This window comes from Garra rufa, chromosome 18 (genome assembly GCF_049309525.1).
Source record: "Garra rufa chromosome 18, GarRuf1.0, whole genome shotgun sequence".
NCBI classification, from domain to species: domain Eukaryota; kingdom Metazoa; phylum Chordata; class Actinopteri; order Cypriniformes; family Cyprinidae; genus Garra; species Garra rufa.
The window spans coordinates 31,485,473-31,513,067 of record NC_133378.1 but is presented as its reverse complement, the minus strand read 5'-3'; the positions used below and the strand labels follow the sequence as shown (position 1 = coordinate 31,513,067).

Genomic DNA, 27,595 nt, shown 5'->3' with positions numbered 1-27,595 from the left:
CAACTATCGCTAAACAAAAAAACAGCCGTGGATAATTCAGGTAACAAGAATCAAGTCTAAGTAAACTTTTGAACAGGGTCATTTTTATAAATACAACTGTTATTTTCTCTTGTGGATCTACAGTACAGACCAAAAGTTTGGACACACCTTCTCATTCAGGTGTGTCCAAACTTTTGGTCTGTACTGTTGATATGAATTCAACTGAAAAAACTTGTGAAAAAATATCTTTCAGGTGGTCAAATAGTGGAGCTCTGCAGCCACCTACTGGTAAAAGTTATTTGTAGTTTTTTTTTTTTACTTTTAAAACTGGATTTTCCAAAAGATGGGCAAAAATCTTACACTAAACCATGTGAAATTATCGATGCTATCCCCATGAATTAAAGTTAGAAATGTGGGTCTTTTATAAAGTGAATTTTACATAAAAAAGCAGTTTTTGTATAAAAACCCATTTAATTTTTTTTTTTTATTAATTCATATATATTAAAAAAATATCACTAACCCACTGAAAACTGCACAAATGCAGAGTCAAATGAATGAGAAGGTGTGTCCAAACTTTTGGTCTGTACTGTATATGTAAACATCTTTTATGTGAAATATCTTATTCAGTTCTTATTCAATTCTGATTTACAAGCTTTTCATTCGATTTGATAATATTTTAAATATATATCAGGTACAGAACGTGCCAAATTTTCTGAAGGAAAAAAAAAATATTAACTAATGCTGTAAAATATACCTGAGAGTCAGTTGGTAGGCTACTACTTTACTATAACATTAAAGTTAAAAATGTGTATACAACAGCTTAAATTACATCAAATAAAGGAACTTTGATTACATTCAATCAAGTTTCCATGGTATAAAGTTACAATTACATAATTATATTTCCACTGAATTTTTTTTTAAACAAATATTTAAAACGGTGGCTTCCATACAAACTTGACAGGTTTATTTAAATATAAATTAAACACTGAAGAACAGTAAAAATTCTAATGAATGTTGTGTTACATGGTGAATACATTTAGCAAAATGTTGCTTTCTAGAGTTCATTTTTCTAACTAACAAGCATATGCACCTGAGGTAAATGTGACGTTACGAGACATATTGTTAACGAGACGTTATATTGACGTCTTTGCGCGATTGAAAAACACGTATTGGGCGATAACATTAAAAAGAATACGGATCTCGTCAAGTTGTACTTTCTTTTAACATACCTTTGGATGTTTATTTCGTGCTGAATCTGGCCTTAAAACGAAGGAGACGATCATTCACTTCCGTTCTTCATAAAATGAGGCGCTACAGCTCTGTCACTCCACTTTAAACCGCGCCAAAACGGCATTTAATGATTGAATACTGTAATAAAATCGACATAATTTTAAAACTGAGACTTTGTTTTATATCAAAAGTAACACAGACCAATGCTTTTAGCAATTTATAGGATGGGTTTAAGAATCGATTAAAATTACCCAGCCCTATTTTTTAATGAATAGAATTTAAGCATTATTATCATTATAGACAGGTGAATAGTAAATAGAATATGACCAACTCTAAATATCAGAGTAATCTTGTGCATACAAACAATTATTGAGTGAGAGAGTTTCATGTGGAAACAAAGAAAATGCCTCAAGGGTTTGTTAAAAACATTTATTGGTTTTCCTTTTTTGTCAAGTTTTCCCATTTTTTTCTTTTTGTTCGCCTAAGCTTCTTTTTTTTCCCGCCAATCAATCCAGACTCACTTCCCCATTCTCTTCTTCCCCTCCCCATTTCCCTTGGTGGATCCGACTTCAACCAATCATCTCCATATTCACATTCCTCCCTATTTAAATTAACCTGACATAACATAAACCAATCATGTACATCATGATGAAAACAGTCACACCGGAAAAGGGCACGGCAAACCAGACAGTAATTCTCATGCTATTAGATATGTGGGAAATGATGAATATGGGAAAAGTGCCACTTAGTTAATGGAGTGCTTATGGAGTAACTAGCTAAAATAGCTGCTAGATTATCCAAAGAAAACAACCTGAGAGCAAGCGTGCAAGAAAGCAAGACCCGTGTGCGTCACAGCAGAGGTCAGACCAGACCATTTCATACAAGTCATGTTTTACATTATATTAAAGGTATAGTTTACTTAAAATAAAGGTTTGAGTGAGTCATTATAGGTTAAGTGGTTTGACTAAAGGATGGTGAGACATTGTTTTGATATGCAGTCCATACATTCAAGCTATATTTACATGAATAAATAAAACCACAACTTATGTATACCTACACAAAATGATAGCTTCTCTTTATACAAGACATCATTCTTCAAAACACTGGGGGGGGGGGGGTAGCAGATTTTGAGCACTCCTAAATGAACGTACACAAACGCCACAAATTTCGACTTGCTCTCAAGTTGGTACACAAATCACCTGCGACTACAATAATTTGTGTGAATGACACGGATGAAATAAAGAAGGACTGGTCATTTCAAATAAAGAGGGCACCACATGTGCTTCTAAACAACAGACAGGAAGATGAAGACGATTGGTTGAAGTCAGAGAGCAAAATGAGAGATAACTTAAAGGGGCAGTACCCTTTTAAACAAATGTACAAGCTTCCCAAGTTGAACTGAACTCATAGAATCAATTCTATTGAGAGAGGACCGTATTGCCATCATGGAGTGCTCTTACAAGGAGAAACGTTATGCTAGCTAGATGGACGCCTAGTTAAACTTTGAGGCTCAGAGCAGGGCTTTGACAATGCATTTCCTTATACAAACAGAGGCTTGAATGAACATTTGATCTCAGGGGAGTAAAAATACAAGACTAAAACTGATATAATTGGTGTGAGAGCTGCGGATAAAGGGTTTATTTACATACTAACCCTTCTGAACTAATATTTAATAGCCATTATTAGTTTAAATAAGGAGAGAGGTGATTTCTCGGCTGCGTTCTTGGACAATAACACAACCCTCTCCATCAAAAACACCTCGCTACATCCATAGCTGCATCATACGGTTGGAAAAATCTGCGGGGAATTTTAAGAGGTGCGACTGCAAGTGATGACTGTGTAATGAGTTTACACATTTGTGTAGAAGTAGCTTTAAATGTGCATTCTGGGTGTGAAAGATTAATAAACATGTAAATGGGATTTGTCATCTTAATGTTGTATTAATAAAGGCCCTTTTTAGATGAAATTTAAAAGTGTACTGTCTCTTTAAATCCCTTAGCCCGGAGGCTTGTTTCTAATAGTTTAAGCTCTTCCCCTTCCTGTCCCCCACTCCGCTGGCATGGTCTCTCCCTCTCTAGCCTGACTTGGCCCCAACCAGACCCATGAGTCCGTCTGTGCTCATGGACTTGGGACGCTCCAGAGGGAAGCCGAGCGCTCTGCTCCACACCAGCTGGGAGAGGACACCCAAAGCCCGGGATACGCCAAACAACACAGTGTAATAGTTCATCTCAGTCATGCCGTAATACTGCAAAACACAAGAGTAAAAACAAGAGATCGTGAGCAAAGCAAGCTGAAAAATTGTGTGATTCAGGAAAGAAACTAAAGTGATATTGGTGCAACCAAATATTTAATAGGATGTTTTTTTATATTTGGTCAGACTAAATAAAGGTTAGCTGCAATTGGGGTGGGTGATATGACCAAAATTATCACAATATGAGTAATTTTATTTCACAGTAACGATATACGCTACCAGTCAAAAGTTTCTGAACAGTAAAACGTCTTTTCTGCTCTCCAAGCTTGCATTTATTTGATCCAAAATACAGCAAAAGCAGTAATATTGTCAAATATTTTTAGTATTTAAAGTAACTGCTTTCTATTTGAATATATTTTAAAATGTAATTTATTCCTGTGATCAAAGCTACATTTTCAGCATTATTCCAGTCTTCAGTGTCACATGATCCTTCAGAAATCATTCTAATATGCTGGTTTGCTGTTTAAGAAAAAAATTTACTATTATTATTAATCAATATAAGAGAGTTAAGTAAATTTTTTCAGGATTCCTAGATAAATAGATCCAAAGATCAGAATTTATCTGAAATAAAACGCTTTTGTAACATTATACACTACTATTCAAAAATTCAAAAGCTTGGAGTCTTGGAATTTTGGGGGCATTACAGAAAGTAATACTTTTATTTAGCAAGGATGCTTTTAATTGATCAAAAGTGATGATAAAGACTGATGATTTGTAATGCTACAAAATATTTATTTTCCAGATCAATGCTGTTCTTCTGAACTTTCTATTCATCAAAGAAGCCTGAACTACGCAGCTGAACTCCTAAGATGTTGTCAACAATGTTTTTTTAAGCAGCAAATCAGAATATTAGATTGATTTCTGAAGGATAAAGTGACTGGAATAATGATACTAAAAATTCAGCTTTGAAATTACAGGAATAAAATTACATTTTTAAATATTTTCAAATAGAAAACAGTTATTTTAAATAGTACAAAAATATCAAAATTATACTGTTTCTGTTGTACGTTGGATCAAATAAATGCAGGCTTGGTGAGCACAAGAGACTTTAAAAAACAACATTAAAAAATCTTACTGTTCAAAAACTGTTGACTGGTAGTGTACATCTCAACACAGTTATTTTTTTTTTTATAAATGTCTTTATGATATCAACATTACTGTCAATATTACAAAAAGCTAATACTAGCCTAAACAAAAAAAAAAGGCTCACTAAAGACAAGTAAACAGTCAGCGATTAAATTAAAATAACCAATAGGACAAACTACAGTAGAACAAATAAATAAGAAATGCTACATGCATTGTATAAAGTAATAAAATGTATAAAAAAACGGTATAGTCTTCTCTATGTAAATGAAATATAAATTTCTTCCTAAAGTTGAGTTCCTAAAGCAGTGAGAGATTCTCTTCTGCTGTTTGATTAACATGAATGCCACACAGCAGGAATATTAGACTGCTGTCACTTTAAGAGCTGCCTGGATCCATTACACAGTTACAGGTTTTCTTTCTCAGCAGTTTGCTTTCATTTAGGACCAAAATTACTGACACATACAAGTGTGTGTTTAACTGTTCAAGGCCTATTAACAGGCAAAAATAATTCAGTTCAATACTCCAGTGCTCTATGAACACTGTCATTACGTATCAAAAAGTTGTCTTTCTCTGCTGGTTTACTCATTTTTAAACCGCAATGCTCTAAAAAGTGTGAAAACAGTACGTTTTTTTATGTCCATGTGAGCGAGTAACCTTGATAGAGATGATAATTGCACATCTCTTTACATCTCACCCCTATGTTTAAATAAAATACTATAAATAAGACAATTATAATATTATTTTATGTCTTTTTTATATTTTATACTATCATTTAAATTGTTATTAAGCATTAATACTTAAACTATATTTGATATTTAAAAATCACATTTGTTATTGTTGGCAAAGGTGACTTACTTGCAACAGGACTCCGCTGTGTGCATCTACATTGGGCCAGGGGTTCTTGGCCTTGCCCTGCTCCAGAAGCACGTTGGGTACGATCTTGTAGAGTTGAGCTACCAGCTTGAACATGGGGTCATTAGGAAGATGTTTGAGGGCAAACTCACGCTGACAGGTGTAGCGAGGATCTGTCTTCCTCAGCACAGCGTGGCCATAGCCAGGCACCACCTAAATAATGACACAGGAGAGAACAAACAGTGTTAACTATAATAATCCATCATATTTTGATAAATCTGCATTGAGCTTTTGTGTTGATGCATTTCCTATCCACCTTTTTCTTCATGCGAGAGTAGGTGTAGCCATTTGTAAGTTTCATGGGTCAGGCTTCCGGTCTCATTCGCATCCAGCTAATTTTAGGTGTACAAAACAGTTCATTTTCCTGCTTGATATTGCAAATTGGTGTTTTACCATATTTTAATGTATTATCTTTATTATGAGCTCACTTGTTTGTAGTGCAAACTGTTTTACTGTTTACTGGCACGTTGCTATTCTTCTCATTATTTCCCTATAGCGGATAATGAACTGGAAATCTTGCCCATAGGCTTACTTCCACATTGAATAAAAAAGGTGGATTGAGTTGGGATATAGCACTCACTCTGCCTGATTTGAGTGTGTTCCAAATGTAATCTCTCATTTTCTCATCAGACACCTCACCACCGAGCTCCTTCTGCAGGGCTGTCAGCCACACCAGCACCTCCTACAGGACACAGGAGGAAATTAACGAAATGCAAAGCTGGTTGGTATTTCAAAGCCAAAAGTCCTGTGCAACAGTAAGAACACTAGGCTCAAACCTGATTGGCCAGTCCGTGCAGGGGTCCAGCCAAGCCATTCATAGCAGCGCTGAAGGAGAGGTAGGGGTCGGACAGGGCACTGCCTACCAGGTGACTAGTGTGTGCGCTGACGTTTCCACCCTCATGATCACTGAAAAGGAACAAAACCACATAAAGAGGTTACGGTTAAAGTAAACTAAGCTAGGTAAACTAACACAACCGCAAGAGGGCAGACTTGATTTACTTATCAAAAACAGTCCTTCTTCCTTTATTTTATAACAAAAGATGTTATACACTAACAAGTTGAGTGTTTTCTTGCAGACTGAACAAAATGAGACTTAGACATCAATAAACCATAAAAACCAATCATTTTTTAAATTAAAGTGTATGTGTGAAAGTTCAGCACCATTAACTTTCATGAGAGAATGTACATGCTAGTAACTATTTGGTTAACTTAGATTATATATACATAAAACACAGATATACATACATACATACATAATCACATCATATATCTAACCCTCAATCATATCTAACCCCATATATAGGCACTTCAATTGCATCCATTTAATAAGCAATAAAAGTGATAACTGGTTTAGATATCACAGATTGAAGGTCCCACTGGTTCAAAGTCCCATTCCACATAAGCTACATATTAAACGTCAAATAACTAACAATTATCTTGAATAATCTGTCAATTATTTATCTACTAAATAGATTATCCACAGCTTAAACAATAGTGGCTGCAGCCCTACAAAATTACTAGACACCTTACTTGCCAAGCTGGGTTTAGTTTGGGAAGCAGACTGTTGGAATATAAGATTATACCAAGGCTTTTCACTTTCTTTTTTGGTTCAGACTATCGCAGTTCCTCTGCAAACAGCCAATTTATAGCATTGCACTTGTGGCCTGAATGATCCATTTTGGTAATAGACATCAGATGCATTCAGGTCTCCCAGCAGGCTGGAAACACAAGCTTCACTAATGTGCTTTTATCCCTGAGGCTGAAGTAAAAATCTAGACTCCTCATAGATAAGAGATTTTCTGAGGGCAATCACGAAGGTCGACCTCGTTCCTAACAATGGCCTTGAATAAACCAGTGGAGGAGGAGTTAGTGTCATCACCTGTGGATGGTGAGGTAGAGCCTCATGAGTTCTGTGAACTGTGGTTCGCTGTAGCCCAGCATGTTGGTGAAGTTATGTGACCAGTCCAGGTTGGAGTCGATGGCACCAATGCTGCTGCCTTCACGGTACAAATTACGGTAGATCTTGGCCGCCACGCAGGGGAGCTTGGCGATCAAGTCCATGGAGTCCTCATACACAAACTACACAGAAATGGAATGAATTCTTGTGAATGACTCACTCTGCATAGCAAATATCTTAGTCAGGAGTCGTTTTAGTCATAGTATTCATCGTTACACACTTCCTCTTTAAAGTTTCTAGCACAAATATTTTTACTGACTCACCTCCCAATACTTAGCCTTGTTAACTCCCTCAGAGTACGCCCGAGCGAAACTGCTCTCGCTGTTCAGAGCAGTAACGGCAGCGCTGAACTGAGACATGGGGTGCAGGTTGGTGGGGAAGTTGTCCAGCATGGTGACCACGTGAGAGGGAAGAGCCGCACGCTTAGCCCATTCCTTAGACAACCAACTCACCTGAGAAAACAGCCGACAAAAAGTTAAATATTTTTGCGGTATGTTACTATGAGTACATCTACTACGACTGCCATCTGTAATGAAAATAGCCTTTGTTTTATAGTCTTTGATTTTTTCAACAGGTATTTTTTAGAATGATTTTTGTCTATGGTTGCCTGTTTAAGGCCATAATTTGATGAACATCCCAATAAGACTTAAAGGGATGCTCTGAGCTTGACAGTTACATTAAAGGGATAGTTCACCCAAAAATGAAAATTTGATGTGCCCCAGGGCATCCAAGATGTAGATGACTTTGTTTCTTCAGTAGAAGACAAATGAAGATATTTAACTCAAACTGTTGCAGTCTGTCAGTCATATACTGCCAGTGAATCAGTCATATACTGCCAGTCAATCAGTCATATACTGCCAGTCAATCAGTCATATACTGCCAGTCAATCAGTCATATACTGCCAGTCAATCAGTCATATACTGCCAGTCAATGGGCACCAAATCTTTGAGTAAAAAAAAAAAAAAAAAAAAAAGACAAAACTAAATTAAACCCTGCGGCTCGTGACGATACATTGAGGTTTACAAATACTGTTACACAAACCGATCGTTTTGCGTCTTAACACCTCAATGTATTGTCACGAGCCGCAGGGTTTAATTTGGTTTTGTCCGGGGGTTTTTTTTTTTTTTTTTTTTTAACTCTCAAAGATTTGTCCATTGACTGGCATTATATGACTGACAGACTGCAACAGTTTGAGTTAAAAACCTTTGTTTGTGTTCTACTGAAGAAACAAAGTCACCTACATCTTGGATGCCCTGGGGGTAAGCCGATAAACATCAAAATTTTATTTTTGGGTAAACTATTCCTTTAATGTAACTGTCAATCTCAGAACAGTCAATATATGCCCATAACAAGTCACAGCTATAAATAGATGACACAATCTTGCAAATTACATAAGCTGGTGGAAAAGATAAAGAACACTGTTTTTCTAAACAGCTTTATAGATACATTTTCTTTTTAAACAGAGATTTTATATTGTTTCAGTAATATGAAAGGAACTGCAATATACATGTTTTTAAAACAGGCAAATATGAAAGCATTTTTATTTTTGGCCTTTTGTTACAGGAAGAGGGAAAAAAGGAAACGGGAAATGGGAGCAGGAAATGTTGCACACTGGATTCAAAATCAGTTCTCTCACATTAGGGCTGTCGCGATAACCGCAATATCGCAATACCGCGCTATTGACGTGCATAACCGCAGAGGAATGCAACAACCGCAGCAACCGCGATATTTGCCTGTTTTCTTTTTTTCCTAAGGATTTGCCCTTCTCACTTAATGCCTGTGCACTGAATATTAAATTAGTAATAAGTTAGTAATGATAACATAATGTGTTTATTATGAGGCTCAGTAGATATGCACTTAACATGCCTAAACAGACAGCGAATGAGAGAGAGATCGACTGAGCTTGTGCGATTACCTGCGTCTGTCTTTCAGATCGAGTCAGGTATGTATGTGAAACTAGCTTGTCATGTCCAAGGAAAGTGAAATCTCTGTCTTAACATCGGTGCTCTGCTGGTCAGCTGAGCCTTTAAAAGTGGCGATTAAAGTTAAAATGATTTTAACATCGTGTTTCATTACGTCTCTCTTTGAATAAATAAGCGTTTTTGAACGTATAGTTGAATGAACGGATTAAAGACTTAAAAAAGATTTTTAAAAAGATCTTGTGGCGTAACAATGGAACTGCACTGACTGACAGCTCGCCTAAAACACGCTGGTGAAATACTGACAGAAAGTCTCTTGTCCAGTCAGACTCGAGGGTGCGCGCTAACTGTTATATACACGAAGATTTCAGATGCAAAGCCTCTAAGTATGTCTGACATTTTTCTTCAAAATTTGCATTTCTTACTGGCTAGGTTTCTATGTAAGTACTGTTTACTTCACTTCATATATCAACGCGATTTGGTTTCGGTTTATTGATTTCTGAATATGACCTTACATTGTAACAGCCTACACACAATTATATGGCGGTAATACCGCATACCGCGCTACTGAGCCACTCAAAATTACCGCAAGGGAAATTCCTTAACCGCGACAGCCCTATCTCACATAAGCACCACTGCTAAATGTTTTAAAGCACTTAAAGGAATATTGCTCACCCAAAAATGAAAATTCTGTCATTGATTCTTTGTTCATCTTCGGAACACAAATTAAGATATTTTTGATGAAATCCAAGAGCTTTCTGACCCTTAATAGACAGCAATGAAATTGACACGTTCAAGGCCCAGAAAGGTAGTAAGGACATTGTTAAAATAGTCCATGTGACATCAGTGGTTCAACCGTAACTTTATGAAGCTATGAAAATACTTTTCGTGCACAAAGAAAACAAAAATAGTGACTTTATTCAACAATTTCTTCTCTATTGCGCCAGTCTTTGACAGACATTCATAAAGTAACAAAATGCAGTGTTGAGGACTGCCACAGAAGATAAGAAATTGTTAAATAAAGTAGCTTATTTTCTTTTCTTTGTGCACAAAAAGTATTCTTATAGCTTTGTAACATTACGGTTGAACCACTATTGTCACATGGACTATTTTATCGATGTTCTTACTACCTTTCCGAGCCTTGAACGTGGTAGCACCGTTGCGGTCTATGCAGGGTCAGAAAGCTCTCAGATTTCATAAAAAATAACTTAATTTGTGTTCTGAAGATGAACAAAAGTCTTACAGGTTTGGAAAAACATGAGGGTAACAATTTTCATTTTTAAGTTAACTATCCCTTTAAATGCTAGGTCACAAGGACAAATGCATTAATATTTCCAACATTATACTAAGAAGTTTCCTTAGTAAGTAAGAATGCCGTGAATATGAACATATCCTTACCTGCTCCTCAGTGGGCACCTGTCCTGTGATCAGCAGCCAGAACAGACCCTCTGGCAGGGGCTCCTCTCCGCCAGGAGCCTTGGGCAACAGCTGCTGACACTCTGGAATGCTGTAACCACGGAAACGGATGCCCTACAGATGCAATCGATAAACACAGGGAGAGCGTCAGTATGTTGACTGAATAAAATAAACACTGCAGCTTCAAACTCTGAGAGGGTTCAGTGGTTAGCGTCAAACCTAGTGACACCAGTGTATATTTATCCAAGGCAGTGTGGTACCACTTTCTATTTTTAGATTACAGCAGGCAGCTGAACTATACGCAAATAATGAGCATCTATGACACAGTGAACTTACATCACGCATTCAAGTTTAACCTAAAATGAGTACTTGGTATGTCAAGGCTAAAATGTGCAGACTGATGTCTCAATTTTATGAAAGACAGGACCTTTTAGTCTATTTTCACTTTAATGGATTAATTTTTACCAATAATGAATAGTATGCATGACAAATAAAACATTCATAAAATATAAGCAGGGTTCGTACAGATAATAAAATTAAATTCCAGGACTTTCAAGAATTTAAGCACTACTTTTTTTAAACAGACATCTTATCAAACAATGTCTTATCTTTCAAATTAAAAAAGATAAATAAAAATATTAATAAAATTACTGATATTTGCGCCATTATTTAGCAAGTGGTAATTGGTAGATTGGTCATTATGGAAATGATTTAGCTGCGTCTGTGTTCTTTAATGTGCGAATTGTCACACACAGTAAATCACACACAGAATTTCCCTCTCCCATTGGGGCTTTTATGGAATTGCAATTGTGCTTTAATGCTAGTTTGCCCTGCAAGTACATAATAGACATTGTGTGCATACTCACCTCATCAGGGTCAAGCACAGAGGTCTCGTACACTAAACCCTTCATGCCTCTCATTCCTCCGTAAACCTGTTAAACACAAAAACAGCATTTAAACATTACTGAAATGGCAACACCTTTTTCTGAGCTACAACCAGCCCATCATCTCAATTCTCTGGCTTCTAGTTCAAATGTCACATGACAGTAATAATGCCCCTCAGGTGCAGTTTAATCTGCAGCATAGAATAACTGGCAGTGAGACAAAGACTAAATGACTCAGCTGAAAGCAGCAGCACTCACACCACAGCCTGAGGGTCCTTGACAAAACAGCCGCCCAATCAGAGGACAAACACTATTACTGTCTGTGGTGATTTGCAGCACTACATCATGTGAGATGGGACTGGTCAGACATGTTAGGCAACATTTGCTTGTGACATAAGTCAGACGAAACACAACCTGGCTGAGTTCACTAGAAGGATATCCTAAATTTAAGCCAGTAATTTGCAACATGAATTACTTAAAGGGGAAGTTCCCTCATCTCACCCTTATGTTGTTTTAAACCTGTAAGACTTTTGTTCTTCTTCGAAAAACAAATTAAGATATTTTTTTATGAAATCCAAGAGCTTTCTGACCCTCCATAGACAGCAAGGGTCCTACCATGGTCAAGGCTCTTGGATTTAATCTAAAATACTTTAATTTGTGTTCTAAAGATGAAAGAAGAATGACATGGTGGTGAGTAATGACGGAATTATCATTTTTGGACAAACTATTCCTTTAAGAAGGTAGAAAAAAAAAAAATACACATTCAGTTAAAGTTGACACATACATAATTTAGTGTTTATTATTTTGCCAAAATAAGAGGAATCATACAAAATGCATGTTATTTTTTTATTTATTTTATTTTTTTGTTTAGTGATAGTTGTTAATCAATCCCATGTTTGTCCTGAACAGTTAAACTGCCCACTGTTCTTCAGAAAAATCCCTCAGGTCCCACAGCCCCTTTCCAACAATGACTGTATGATTTTGAGATGCATCTTTTAAAACAACTGAGGGACTCATATGCAACTATTACAGAAGGTTCAAATGCTCAGTGATGCTTCAGAAGGAAAACTATGCATTAAGAGCTAGGGGTGTAAACATTTGAACAGAATGAGGATTGTGTACATTTTCCTTATTTTGGTTAAATATCTTTTTTTCCATTTAGTACTGCCATTCAGAAGCTACAGGAGATACTTATGTTCCCTAGAAGACAAAATAAGTTACATTTACTCTGATCTTAAAATTCAAGATCTCAATTCATTGTTTTTTTTCCTTCTGAAGCATCAGTGAGCATTTTAAACTTTTGTAATAGTTGCATACGAGTCCCTCAGTTGTCCTCAGTGTGAAAAGATGGATCTCAAAAATCATACAGTCACTGTTGGAAAGGGTTCAAATACACAAAAATGCTGAAAAACCAAAGTATTTGTTGGACCCGAAGGATTTTTCTGAAGAACAGCAGACAGTTTAACTGTTCAGGACAAACAAGGGACTCAAACAACTACCACTAAACAAAAAAAAACACAGCTGTGGATCATTAAGAATCAAGTGTATGTAAAGTTGTTAACAGGGTCATTTTAAAAATTATATTATTTTCTCTTGTGGACTGTATGTAAACATCTTATGTAAAATATCTTATTCAGGTAAGTGCTAAACAAAAAAAATAACATGTATTTTGTATGATTCCTTTTATTTTGGTAAAATAATTAACATTTTGCAGATTCTGCAAGGTGTATGTAAACTTCTGACATCAACTGTAATGCACATAAAACTAAAATAATGTGCTTTATAATTAATAATAACTTGATTGTAATGTAGCCTAAAGTGATGACAGATAAAGAGCATACAGACATGATTTACAGTTACAGTGCATGCAGTGATATTTGTCTCACCATATCCACTGTGATCTGACCAATTGTGGTTTTGCCATGCTGCTGTCTGAAGTTCTTGATCCTGCTCTGTTCTTTAGGGATGAGGTCTGCCAGGACATCTTTCAAATTCTGCAAAAAAAAAAAAAAATCAAGGGAAAAAAAAAAAAAGGTCAGTTTTCAGCTGAAAACTGTCTTTTCATATATTATTAAAAAACTGCTTTTTGAAGTTCAAACAAGTAGAACCGGACATGTGATAGTGACTCAACCTTCCCATCAAAAGTACGGCTGAGATCTAATCTCTGTAGTGCAATTAAAGCTAAAGCCTGTTTCTGCCTGTGATCATTGATCCAGGATATCTGAAGTGATGCAGATACGTACCGTGGATGCGCTGACATTTCTGGCAGCCACAACAACACATGCATTCTGAAAGAGAAAGAAAAACAATGACTTTTAAAGATGCAATGCAGAGGAAGCTGATCATCATAACCTAGGCTAGCAGCCAGATTTCACCGCAGAAAGCCTGCTGACAGCTGCAAGGCAGGTGACTTTGGCTGCATAATGTAAAGTGCACCAAGCTTCTTATTACAAGTTACTACTGGACCAAATGTTTTCAACTGCCTCTGAACAACACCTTTACAGCATTTTTTCCATCATAACGTTTTACAACTTTGGTGATTAGCTGCTGTTTTTGTCTTAGAGAGTTACAGCACATTTATTACATAGACAAGACCTCTAGAGCAACCAGAGGTGAAGTGTCTTGAACTATTACTACTGTGCCATTTATCATGACCGCCTTTTTTGAGGTTCAATGCAATTTAATTTGAAGACATTCACAATGACAATATTTCACAGGAACATAAAAGGAGCCCAGGTGCACAATGAATTCTGCAGAGACAGGTGTATGGATCCAACTGCTAATTCTATTACAGAATTCTTTCAGGAAGAGTTATGAGTTTATCTGCGCGGCCCGACCCTTTCTTACATCAAGACACATCCTTCACTTCTATATATAGCTTTAGATTAAGAGCCATGTCTGATTGACTCACAGCAGGACGGGATAGAAACTGCCACTGCAGAATGACTCAAGCACGAGCGTAAAGCCAGGTTAGATTGGCAGCCATGCAAGGAGATAAAGAGGGGGCTATAATTCTCCTAGCAGAATATTCACCTTTTTTCCCTGTAAGAACGAGCCATTTTTAAATTTTATGGGTCTAGCTTTCGGCCTCATATGGGTCCAGATATTTTTAGTTGCATAAAACGGCTTGCTTTGCTGCTTCATATTGAAAATTTGTGTCTTACCATATTGTTTAAATGCAATCTGTATTATGAACACACCGGTTTGTAGTACTACTAAGTAAACTTGTAAGTTTTACTGTTTACTGCACATTGAAATTCTTCTCGTTATTTCCCTATACCCTCATCCATAGGTTTACTTTCGCATTGAAGAAAATTTTTTTCGGAATTTTCATTCTATACGTCGTTAATATCCAAAACAATTCCATTGCATTCCAGGCTTCCTTTCACCTCAAGGCTCAGACTATGCATGTAAGACTGAGCTGGATTACGCAGGGAGTGATGCACCTTCCTGAACAAGAGCCAATGCTTCCTACATCATGGGCCTCCTGATCGCCATGTGGGTCAGTGCTCTGACACCAGACACCCGTCACTCTACCCTAAAGATTTGACTGACACACAACAGCATATAGTAGCTGTGAGACCAGAAAAACACTTCAGTCAGATTTCCAGCTCGTTTATGGGCTGGCCTGTATTGTTGTTAAGTAATTGCTAGTCTCTGACCTTCCTGCACGTCTATGGTCGTGTAATCTGTGGGAAAGGTGAGGCTACCGGCAGCTGTTAGCTTGAACCCAGTGTGAGCAAAGAGGAGGGTGATTACATAAGCCTCTATGCTGTAGTAGCTGAATACTTCCAGACTTGTCAAAAGCAATAGACTTCACATAAGCTAGAGGAGAATGTGTAATAGAATATATTACTATTACAGTTCTAGACTATAATTTCCAACATTTTTGTAAACGTTTACTGCATTTCATTAGATTAGTAATCAAAAAAGTAATTGTACACTTGCAAGTAGGGCTGTTACGAACAATTACTTTGGTAATCAAATAATCGGTTGATTATTCTCACGAATAATCGAGTAATCGGATAATTCTTTTTTTGGTTTTATTTTTGGTAGTAATAAAAATAGACCCCAGTGCACAATATCTTTTAAAAACGACTTAAACTACATAAATAATACCAAAGAGGCAATAATAATTGGTTTTCGATAATGAACACGATAAAATGTATCTTTTTAGTGAACTACGGCCTTGTGTACTAAATGCTGCTCCATCTGAAAGCACCTGCTGGAGATTTTAAACCTGAATTTATTTAATTGAATCGTAGGGTTTGTGAATTCACAATAGCATTATGCTTTTTATGATTTTTTAAATAGGTTTAATAACTCATGGAGCCCTGGAAAACAGTGTAATTAATGCATTTCATGTTTTCTCGTCTGTGGAATGCACTACTTCTGGTGTTATACCGGTTACTCATCGTGGGCAAAACGCAATCAAGGAATTTTTTTTTTTTTTCAATTGAGCACTCAAATTAAATCAAGGATTCATGACAGCCCTACTTGCAATTTAAGAAATTAAGACTTATGTATAGTAATTTTACTACTACATAGTAAAATAACTAACATAAAATATTCTACATTGCAGTTGCAATAAGTTATATGCTAATGCATTGCTTAAAAGCTCTCAATTTTGCTTTTAAAAGGGACATCGGCTGCAAAATTGACTTTTACATGGTGTTTGCATATAAATGTGTCCCCACAATGATAAAAATCTATTCATGCCTTTTTATTTGAATCCCCAAATAACAGTTTCAATTATCTAGCTGTTTAGATTTTTTGAGCAATATGACATCATACTGCTCAAGCTCCGCCCAGGACTTCTGACCAGCTGTCCTGTATTATGTCCAGCCTCAGCCAGTTGGAAACCATCCGCCATTTTCTCTGCATCTGTAGCGACAACAATCTCTCGTAAGCAATGCAGGCGTTTTGTACTGGATATAAAAGTGAACGTAAGAGTTTTCTTTTTCACCCAACATCAGAGCCGCTGAGGACGCAGTGGATTAGTTGTTTTTTGTTGGTATATCGCCACCAAATACACAAAGAACAGAAGAGGGGGTGGGGTGAGCAGTAGCTCACTATAGCCGCTTTTCCACTATCGGGCCGAACCGGTCGGGTACGGTTCCAGTTGTGTTTCCACCTGAGCCTGGTACGGCACGGCACGATTACAAACCGTTCTCGGCCCGGAATTCTCGGCACGGTTAGACAACCGTGCTGAGCCGGGCTGATAAAATGCGTGTGCATGACGTTGCCACTCTGTTGCCTGGCTACCAGTTTCTCTATGGCTAAGCGGAAGCGCAGTAAACAGATACGGTAAATATAAATAAAAATGGCTGAGACACTTTGGTCTGTGGATGAAACATTTGCTCTAATATTGATATTTGGGCAGAAAGAAAAATTCAACAACAGCTGGAGGGTGCAAAGAGAAACGAAAAAGTTTTTTAAATTATAGCTCAGTGTCTTGCAGAGAAGGGCATTAAGAAAAGTTCAAAACAGTGCCGAAAAAAAACAAAACTCAAACATATACATATCGCGTCCAAAAGGACAATAACAGTAGAAGCGGGGCTGCCTACTCTTGCGTTACCAAGGCAACGACTGACAAATTTGTATTTACATTCCAAAGAGTTCCGTTATTTGCACCACAGTGGAAAATCAAACCGTATCCGTGCTGACTGGCCCGGACCAGCACGGAACAGGACGGTTACGTATTGAGAACTAGGGCTGGGTAAAAAATATCGATTCTCCGATTTTAATCGATCTTCAGTTTAACACAACGATATCGATTCGGGAAATCCCCGAATCGATTCTTAATGCGCATGTTTCATGTAAGAGGATATGAATATTCACCTCTCGTCCTGAAGGTGTCACCATCAGCTGCTTTTTTTGCAGAAAAATCTGGTGATCAAAAATGATTAGGCTGTAGTTAAGAACCGTTACTGTCTTTTAATTTTTTTACAGTAATGTGCATTTTGCAGTTTGTTTACATGGTGTACAATGGATGCACATATTTATGACTTCTTGTTACAGTGTTCATTTAAAATAAGTTGTTTAAAATAAACAACTGTGTGCACCTTTATTATTAATGTAGATGTGCATTTCAGTAATAAACTTAAGTAGGAGAGTTTCAGTTAGCAGCATTTATATCAAAATATGGATCCCATGTCTGCAAAACTAACATTTTAAATGAAATATTGATAGCTAATCGATATCGAATCTAAATCGAATCAAATTGAAACCATAAAAATAAGAATCGAATCGCCAAATTGGTCACAATACCCAGCCCTATTGAGAACGGTTCGGCCCGATAGTGGAAAAGCGGCTTATTATTTAAAGAAAAATGCAGCGAAATGGGTGGCTGTGAACAGAGCGGTTATTGACGAGGTAAAAAGGGTGTCGAACGAATCATACCAAAACTGATATAAAATAATATATAGAAAAAGCACTTCTTATAGTAACAATTTAAGGCCAACACATAATGTCATTTAAATAGCAAATTTACAATTTTTTATTGAAGCTACAATGTATGCTGTAAAACAGTGAGTGACCTTCAAGGTAACAACAACGTCACAAAGGTTGCAAAGCTAGGAGCATGCGCACAGCTTACTGACAAGTTGGCAACCTTAGACTACTCTATGACCTTTGACTTAGTTCTATTATACGGAGCCAGCCTATATGCAGAATAGACGCAAGGATCATGTGTTAGCAGGGGGTCACTAGAAATACCATATGAGAAAATTCCTGGACGGACAAAGAAAGGACTCCTTGTCATCATATGTGACCATGGACCACAAAATTAGTCACAAGGGTAAATTTTGTATGGTTTGTTAGGATAGGACAATATTTGGTCGAGATACAACTATTTAAAAATCTGGATTCTGAGGGTGCAAAAAAATTTTCAACTTTAAAGTTGTCCAAATAAAGTTCTTAGCAATGCATATTACTAATCAGAAGTTTCTATAGTTACAGTAGGAAATTTACTAAATATTTCAGGGACTTTGATATTTACTTAATATCCTAATGATATTTGGCATAAAAAAAAAAGATAATTTTGAGTTCTATTGATACAAATATGCTTGTGCTACTTATAACTGATTTTGTGGTCCGGGGTCACATATAAGACTGACAGGTAATGCTCTAATAATTTTCAAAACTCCTCTGCGCACTGTTTAGACAAAAACATCGTTTTTTCACTACTCAAAGCAGATGACAGGTGGACAGCTGTGTCAGACACGCTTGTCCACCATCTGAATACTTCAAGAGGAACAGCTCTAGAGAAAATCCATTTACATACACAAGCAAATCTCTCTGCAGTCTCATTTAAACCTACTTTCCTTGAATGAAATTAAAAAAAATACTTAAGGAAGTACAGTACAAAAATGTGCCTCAGCCATCCCTATGACATATCAATCAGCAGATTACATAAGTGTCATACACAGCAAAAAAAAAAAAAAAAAAAAAGCTGAGAAACTCATGGTGCACAAAGGTCATCTAAGGGTGTGAACAAAGTATTAACCCTGAATGACAAGAGCACAGTAACCTATTTTACCATAAAGTCATTCAGACATTGAGGCATTGGTTTTATCTCTATAGCAACAACAATGAAAGACTGTGTCGTCTTCCGAGAGCAGAACTGAGATAATATATGCATAAAATGTCGGTTATAGATTATACGTGCCCTTTGACACACCTTCCACTCATTTTTGCTAAACACAATCATAATCTAGTCAGATGTTAAACGTCACAAGCCACACACATCGCTTAAGGCATTTCAGATCAAAGAACAAATCCTCAATGGGAAATGAAATATGTATGGCATGTAAAAATGGTAATCACAGAAGCTGAAAGAAGCCAAATGTGTCATCATTCAGGAAACTACTCATGCTCAAATTTCACAACTTCTATAATCTCACATGAGCTTTTATGATTTAGATCAGGGTTTTCAAACTGTAATCTTAGGACCCACAAGGGAGTACTAGGGGCTCATGGAAACGTTTATAGAAATGTTTAAAAGTGTAAACTAAAGAGCTACTTGCTTTTGTTTTTTAAAAACAATCTAACAGTACAGTACTATCATGAAAAGGAAAAAAGTGATATTATGTAAAGCAACACAAACTACTTCACAGCATAGAGCTAAACTGGATCTTCATACGTTTAATTTTAGATTAGGAGATAAAATAAATTGAGTTTGACCACATTTAAACCCTACTGAAATCTATGTAGCCCTATTATGGTGTATTTATAGTAAACTAGCACTGTTCCAAATGATTGAAACCTGGCCATTAATAAATGAATGACAATTCTGAAGGTCAAACAACCCACAGAGAATAACAAATATACTGATCTGTCAGACTAAACAGGTGCAGAACACTTATATCAAAGTGACTGGTCAAATTTAGCTACATTGTAACAACTAAAACATGGTTAAAGTGTTCAGTGCCCTGTGAAAGGACGCCAGATAAGAGTCGTTTGAATATATTACCAAACATAATATTTAGTAAACCAAACATAACGCTTTTCTTTGTGTCAGGTATGTTTGAACAGCTCAATGCCACATTTTTAAAGCTAAAACATAATTATACATGGGCTGTTTCTCCAAAATGTATCACTTCCTGATTTTGACAGCAAGTATAGCGTGTTTTGAACGTTCAAACCCTATCTTTAACGTTTGACAATATTTTTGACCGCCTGTGTTGTTTAAAAATGCTGCCAAGTTAGTCATTTAACTACGTTTTTTAAAACAGCCGCTTACTTAAACAGGGAGGTATATAAACACACTGTCTTTAATTCATAAATTACTATAAACTGATTTTCGAAATGGTTTATTAATACGGAATATCCCATTCTAGCTGCCTGAAACTAAAGTAATCTATGCTAAGCTAAGCTAACCGGGTAGCAGACTGTGTTTTCTCCACTCAAGATAAAATAAAACTTTCCTACCTTTGAACCGAGGAGCCTTGGGGCTAGTCTGCTGATAGAGAGGAAGGACATTGTTCTTGTATATGTGTATAAATATTACAAGTGGTTCTTTATCGACCCCTACTTGAAGGTGCCCCTCTCGATACCGTGCTCGCAGTGAAGGTTGAAAAAGGGACTCGGGCCCTGTTGTAGGCGCGGCTTGGGTTGGGTAAGATGGGGCCTGGTGAGGATGGAACGGCATCAAGCGTTCTGATTGGTTGAAAATGAGAAATCTGCTTTTGATTGGTGAAGCGTCTCATCGCGTTTTGATGTGATTGGCTCACGAAAGGAACGTACATAAATTATTCAGACGTAGACGTTTCGGCAGTGGGTTGTTCTTTAAACTGCCTGACTAGAAATAGAATGACAGATATGCTCATGTGAACTCACGTGCTAATTTTGTATCATCGAGGCACCTTGACATTTTTACAAAAAATGAATGCATCTCTTAAATAATAATTGTAATTTTAATGTAATGCCTGGTTTGAATTCCGCTCTTTTAATATCACTACTTATCACTAAAATGACATTACTTTGGCTGCTAAATTATGCTCATTGTCCTGAAATGACTTGAAACTGCAGGTACACAAAGATTTCAGACTTTATTGAAAAAAAAGGTCATTAGATACAAATATATAGATACAGAGGCTCAAGGACGTTCATTTCAGACTTCATGCTGCCTGTAACATTGTCATGGCTCTGGCAGGAAGGATTTTCTTGGACCTACAGAACAACAGAACATTCTGGAATATGTAACTTGCTTAGTTGCATCACTATGTCAACACACAAAACTTACAAAGTTTCTACATACACATTTCAGCAATACATGAAGGTCACAAAAAAATAAATAATCATTTGGTTGGTGAATGAGAAGGTCGAAGGCTGGTGGGATGACTGATAACTTGTGTTATAAGTAGTCTGCTTATAACATTTTATTGTCATTTTGTCCAATTTGTTTTCTCATAAGCTTTGTCATAAGTTTTATAATGTTACAAAATGCTATGTCATGAGCAGGTGATGTGAACCTCTGGATAAAACCTGCATATATTGAAGTGAATTACTTTTAAAAAACTGTGGGGTCAATAAGATTTTTTATTATATAAAAAATTATAATATAATTATAATATATTTAAAAATATTAATTATTCCTGTGATGGCAAAGTTGATTTTCAACAGCTTCAGGGTCACGTGATGCTTCAGAAATCATTCTTTGTCATTAAATATTTATTTTTATTATCAGTGTTTAAAAATTTGTAATATTATTTCATAAGTTTCTATATATTTATTCCTAATATTCTAATATTTTTGTAAAATTGTAAAAAAGCATTTATTTGAAAATAAAATTTGATTATAAAGTCTTCACTGTCACTTTTGTTCACTTTAATGTGTCCTTGCCAAATAAAAGCATAAATTTCAAAAATTTCACAGCTGTGACTTTCTCGTAACTTTGACAATTTGCATTTCTCATAACTATAACTTTGAATATCACAATGTGGCTTTATATTTCGCAAATGTGACTTTGTCACAATGTAACTTCATGTTACAATATAACTTTCCATCTCACAACTGTGACTTTATCTCTTGTAACTATAACTGTCACAATTAGACTTTACATCTCACTTCTGACTGTTTCTCATAACTATATCTCACAATTTTGTCTGTTTCTTGTAACCGAAACTTTATCACAAGGTAACATCACAATGACTTTAAATTTCACAATTGTGACTTTGTTTCTTGTAACTATAACTGTTACACTATGATTGTTGCGAGTATATTTCATAACTGTGACTTTGTTTCCTGTAACTTTGTTATAATGTATCGTTACAATTTGACTTAACATGTTTTTTGTAACTGTAACATGTTACAATGTTACTCACAATTGTGCCTGTTTCTTGTAACTGTTACATTCTGATTGTTGCAAGTGCAACTGTCACAATCTGACCTTATCTTTCATAACTGTGACTTTTGTTTCTTGTAACTGTAACACTGTAACATGTTACAATTGTTCCTTTGTTTCTTGTAACTGTAATAACGTAACATGTTACAATGTTACTCACAATTGTGACTTTGTTTCTTGTAACTGTTACAGTCTGACTGTTGCAAGTGTGACTTTGTCACAATCTAACCTTACATTTCATAACTGTGACTTATGTTTCTTGTAACTGTAACACTGTAACATGTTACAATGTTACTCACAATTGTGCCTGTTTCTTGTAACTGTAATGTAACATGTTACAACGTTTCTCACAATTGTGACTTTGTTTCTTGTAACTGTTACATTCTGATTGTTGCAAGTGTAACTGTCACAATCTGACCTTATATTTCATAACTGTGACTTTTGTTTCTTGTAACTGTAACACTGTAACATGTTACAATTGTTCCTTTGTTTCTTGTAACTGTAATAACATAACATGTTACAATGTTACTCACAATTGTGACTTTGTTTCTTGTAACTGTTACAGTCTGACTGTTGCAAGTGTGACTTTGTCACAATCTAACCTTACATTTCATAACTGTGACTTATGTTTCTTGTAACTGTAAAACTGTAACATGTTACAATGTTACTCACAATTGTGCCTGTTTCTTGTAACTGTAATAATGTAACATGTTACAATGTTTCTCACAATTGTGACTTTGTTTCTTGTAATTGTTACAGTCTGACTGTTGCAAGTGTGACTTTGTCACAATCTAACCTTACATTTCATAACTGTGACTTATGTTTCTTGTAACTATAACACTATAACATGTTACAATGTTACTTACAATTGTTTCTTGTAACTGTAATAATGTAACATGTTACAATGTTTCTCACAAATGTGACTTTGTTTCTTGTAACTGTTACATTCTGATTGTTGCAAGTGTAACTGTCACAATCTGACCTTATATTTCATAACTGTGACTTTTGTTTCTTGTAACTGTAACACTGTAACATGTTACAATGTGACTCACAACTGTCACTTTGTTACAATGTATTATTACAATTTGACATTACAAGTCACAATTGTAACTGTTTCTTGTAACTTTAACTTACATTCTGACTGTTACAATCGTGACTGTCACAATCTAACATTATTTCACAACTGTAACTTTTGTTTCTTGTAACTGTAATAATGTAACATTTTACAATGTGACTCACAATTGTGATTTTGTTTCTTGTAACTGTTACATTCGGACTGTTGTAAGTGTAACTGTCACAATCTGACCTTATATTTCATACTTGTGACTTTTATTTCTTGTAACTGTAACACTGTAATATTTTACAATGTGACTTACAACTGTCAGTTTGTTACAATATATAATTACAATTTGACTTTACATGTCACAATTGTAACTGTTTCTTGTAACTGTAACTTACATTCTGACTGTTACAATCGTGACAGTCGCAATCTAACCTTATATTTCATAACTGTGAATTGTGTTTCTTGTAACTGTAAAACTGTAACATGTTACAATGTGACTCACAACTGTCACTTTGTTTCTTGAACTTTGTTACAATGTATTGTTATAACTCTGACTTTGTCACAAATTATCTAACCTTATTCCACAAATGTGACTTTAGTTTCTTGTAACTGTAAAGACTGTACTCTCACTTTTGTTCACTTTAATGTGCCCTTGCTAAATAAAAGTATTTATTTCTTTTAAAAATATCTTACTGACCCCAAGTTTTTGAACGGTAGTTTATATAAAAGCATATATGCATACTTTTTTTGGACATTGTCTAAAAAAGTACTCTGATCTTACCAACTGATTAACCACATTTTTGTCAAAAATATGAATCAACATAAATCAGTACTGAAAGGTTTGGTCACAGAGTATTTGGCACATTTGATCTGTAAACATGAAATTTGCATATGCATGACAATTGCAACAGATTTGTTGTGTTCGCCCATCACTTAAAATATAGTTACTCTCAGTGTGAAACTGCACAGCAGGGCTTGATGTTTATAAAGAGATATGATGTATGCTGGAGACTTTATGAGGCTTCTGTAAACAGCAGCATGCAGTTTGAGTCATTGGTTTGTACTCTTACAGCAAGGACAGCCTGTCTACTTACACCGCAATGCTTTGGAGATGTTCAGAACTTGCTGTATGTGCACACTGTGTGCTTCGGGTTAACACACTGTATGCAAATTCTACTTTTTTCACAAATTACTATTGTGTTTGGCACAGAGATTATGAAAGAGTCTGAGTATACAGCACCATGCAGCCGGTTTGTCATGCATATAAAGAGCCAGGTTCAAATTACATTTTGCAGTTTACATTCAATCAAATCTTCCACAGTATTCTAGCGATAGATCAGATCTCTGGTCATTTTAAGATTATCAGATAGTAACAACGTCCATATGGCTGAGTAACAGATGTGCTAGTTCGGTTTGCAGTCAATAAATAAGAAAAAATCTATTTTTCCAATAATTACTGTGTAAAATAGGCATTCATTTCATATCAGCAACCTCATTTGTGGTCCATATCATATCATCCACCCATCTTTCTAGATAGCTGCATCAGGTTCAGTGTTATTTAGTATTATTTATATTCTATGATAGAATTTATGAATATTTTTAATTAGATTAAAATTTTTATACAGTGTTTTTATTTTAATTTTAGTTTCATGTTTAAATATTTCTACTTAGCTTTAATTTATTTTATTTTAGTTTTACTAATTTTAGAACTGTTATTTTTAACATCTAATTTTCACGTAATTTTTATATATAATTTTATATTTAATTAACAAAAAAAATAATTGTAATAGTTTTAGTAAACAATAACAACACTGCTTCTGTAATCCACTAGCATTTTCAACTTCCCAGTTCACAAAACACGTCTTGAAATAGCCGTCTTTGACCGCAGGGTGGCGCTGCAACATCAAGGCTGATCAACATGCATCTTTTCCCATTTTTTACACTGACTTACGATGTTGATCACATGGGCCCTTTAGATATTATACTGTGTGTATTGTGTCACCTTCCTGGACGCTCTGGAAACATTTACGGTTGCAGTCTGAACAAAAAAAAAAACATTCTAAAATTGAGTTTGTGGTAAAGAGCTGGTGAATTTGGTCCTCTTGATCTTCATTTTGCTCATTTTTCCTTTGGTGAAATAATGCAACCTGAAGTTAGTCACCAGTACTGGGCACCTCTGAGGACCGAGAGTGGGCCGACAGTGTAAGAGATCACTCTTCCTCTTCATCCTCCTCCTCTTCCTCCTCTATGTTGAGGAAGGGGTCGTATTTGAGGCAGTTGTGGAGGTAGTGAAGGAGTGTGCGGTGCAGGTGTTGGTTGCTCCGCTCTTCTCTTAAGGTGTGGCCTTCGTCTGGGTAGAGCTGAAGGGTGTAGTTGGACTCTACCTTCACCAGACGACTCAACAACTCAGCGCTGTGTTGGAAATGTACCCGTGCTAAACAGACAAAAGTAAAACATGACTGGAAATCCACAAATGATGAACGTGAGAGATTTGTAAATATGAAACTAACCATCTGCTGTCCCGTGTATGAGGAGGAAGTTTTCGTCTTTTAGCTTGTGAATGTCATCCAACAAAGATGCAGTCTGCAAAGATACAATCACATCTCAATCACATAATATAGAAGTTTGTTTTTGACTGTATAACAAAATTAACAGGGAAATGCAAATTTGTTGTCATAATTGGCATTTTAATTTTTGCAAATGTGACCTTTTATCCAATTGCGGCTTTGTTTTTCATACCTGTAACTTTAAATGTCAAAATGTGATTTAAAATCTCATAAGCATGTCTGTTTTGTGACAACTTTGTGACAATATTAGGGATGCACCAAAACAAAAATTCTATGCTGAAGCCAAACAATATTACACACTGGGCCGAAGGCCGATTACCGAACACCGTTTTTCGTGTTTTCCCCCATGTATTTTGCCAATTTTTTCCCCATTGCAAGAGCAAATATTTGCTTTTTACAGTTTTGTCTTGCTTTTCAAAGACAAAGAAATCAATTACAAAACAACAATTTAAAAAAAAATATTTAAAACTGAACATTTTTAACATTCTAGTAGACATTATAGCCTACCGACTGTCACACCCCTGGACTATTTAGTTTGGTTTCTCCCATCTCCCCCGCTGCTCTGTGTGTTTTGGTTCCTGCCTAATTTCCCACACCTGTGTATCCCAATCATTGTGTCTTTATAAGTTTGTGTCTTTGCTTTGTTGCTTGTCGGTCTTTAATGTTACTTCCCCGTGCTCCTGTGTTTCCCGTTGTTCTCCTGGATTTTTATTAAACTGTTCGTTATTCTACGTAGTTGTTTGTCTGTTCCTGTCTGATTCATGACAGAAAGACCGACCTAAAACATTTTTTTTTTTTTTGCGTTATACCCCGTTTTTATTTCTCATTTCGCTTTCTCCAGTCTTTTTGTTTCCGTTGTGTTTTTCCTCATGGATCACCTACTCCGTCCGGAATTCATCCTTCTTAGGCTGAAGCAGGGGAATTACCGCTCGAGGTCTACGCGTTGATGTTCCAGCTCGTAGCTCATACCACCAGCTATCCGGATAACGCGCTCTGTGCGTTCTATGACGCAAGTATCAACGCGTCATGCAGAGCGCCGTTGTCCGAGGATGGCCCTCGAGCGGATTTCGCCGCGTTTGTGGAGTGGACACTGGCGAGAAACAGACCCTCGTTCCCTATCTGTTCCATGAGAAAAGTCACTTTTGTTTCTCGTAACTTCGACAATGTAACAATGTGACTTTCTTGTAACTTTGTTACAATGTAACTGTTGAGAAACAAGTCACAGTTGTGGAATAAGGTTAGATTGTGACAGTCACACTGTTACAATACATTGTAACAAAGTTGAAGTTACATTGTTGAAGTTGGTGTGTTTTGGGTAGTGTGCCATGTTTGCTTTTCGCCAAACAATGTGCTTAGAGTTCAGTCCAAAAAAGTTAATTTTGGTCTCATCAGACCATAACAGCTTTTGCCAGAAGGTATCAGACTCTTCCAAACGTGTTTTTGCATAGCGCAAACAAGAAAGGCTTCTTTCATGCTACCCTGCCA

At 36.1% G+C, this 27,595-nt stretch overlaps 2 protein-coding genes across 2 annotated transcripts in view; both read right to left on the bottom strand.

Moving 5' to 3' along the window:
* Nucleotides 1-1,624: 1,624 nt before the first annotated feature.
* On the bottom strand, nucleotides 1,625-20,711 carry cs (citrate synthase). The gene is made up of 11 exons (XM_073823253.1): nucleotides 20,566-20,711; nucleotides 13,878-13,922; nucleotides 13,521-13,628; nucleotides 11,617-11,682; nucleotides 10,733-10,864; nucleotides 7,679-7,867; nucleotides 7,338-7,537; nucleotides 6,235-6,364; nucleotides 6,039-6,140; nucleotides 5,402-5,611; nucleotides 1,625-3,454 (listed from the first exon to the last, which is right to left on the bottom strand). The coding sequence occupies exons 1-11, from the start codon at nucleotides 20,614-20,616 to the stop codon at nucleotides 3,284-3,286; spliced, it is 1,404 nt and encodes a 467-aa protein (XP_073679354.1). The 5' UTR covers nucleotides 20,617-20,711; the 3' UTR covers nucleotides 1,625-3,283.
* A 470-nt stretch (nucleotides 20,712-21,181) lies between these two features.
* Nucleotides 21,182-27,595, bottom strand: part of LOC141290597 (inactive dipeptidyl peptidase 10) — an 82,563-nt gene continuing 76,149 nt past the window's right edge. The window contains exons 24-25 of the mRNA XM_073822712.1: nucleotides 26,054-26,126; nucleotides 21,182-25,977 (exon numbers count right to left, since the gene is read on the bottom strand). Of these exons, the coding sequence (XP_073678813.1) occupies nucleotides 25,754-25,977; nucleotides 26,054-26,126 (297 nt within the window). The 3' untranslated portion in view covers nucleotides 21,182-25,753. The remainder of the gene's footprint in view (nucleotides 25,978-26,053; nucleotides 26,127-27,595) is intronic.

What these genes read in the sequence shown, in the direction of transcription:
- cs (XM_073823253.1), bottom strand. Translation starts at nt 20,616, where the DNA reads ATGTCCTTCCTCTCTATCAGCAGACTAGCCCCAAGGCTCCTCGGTTCA. An exon ending in AGGTGCCCACTGAGGAGCAG is followed by an intron (nt 7,868 to 10,732) that starts GTAAGGATATGT and finishes CTGTTTTCTCAG; the next exon opens with GTGAGTTGGTTGTCTAAGGA. An exon ending in CTCTACCTCACCATCCACAG is followed by an intron (nt 6,365 to 7,337) that starts GTGATGACACTA and finishes GTTCCTTTTCAG; the next exon opens with TGATCATGAGGGTGGAAACG.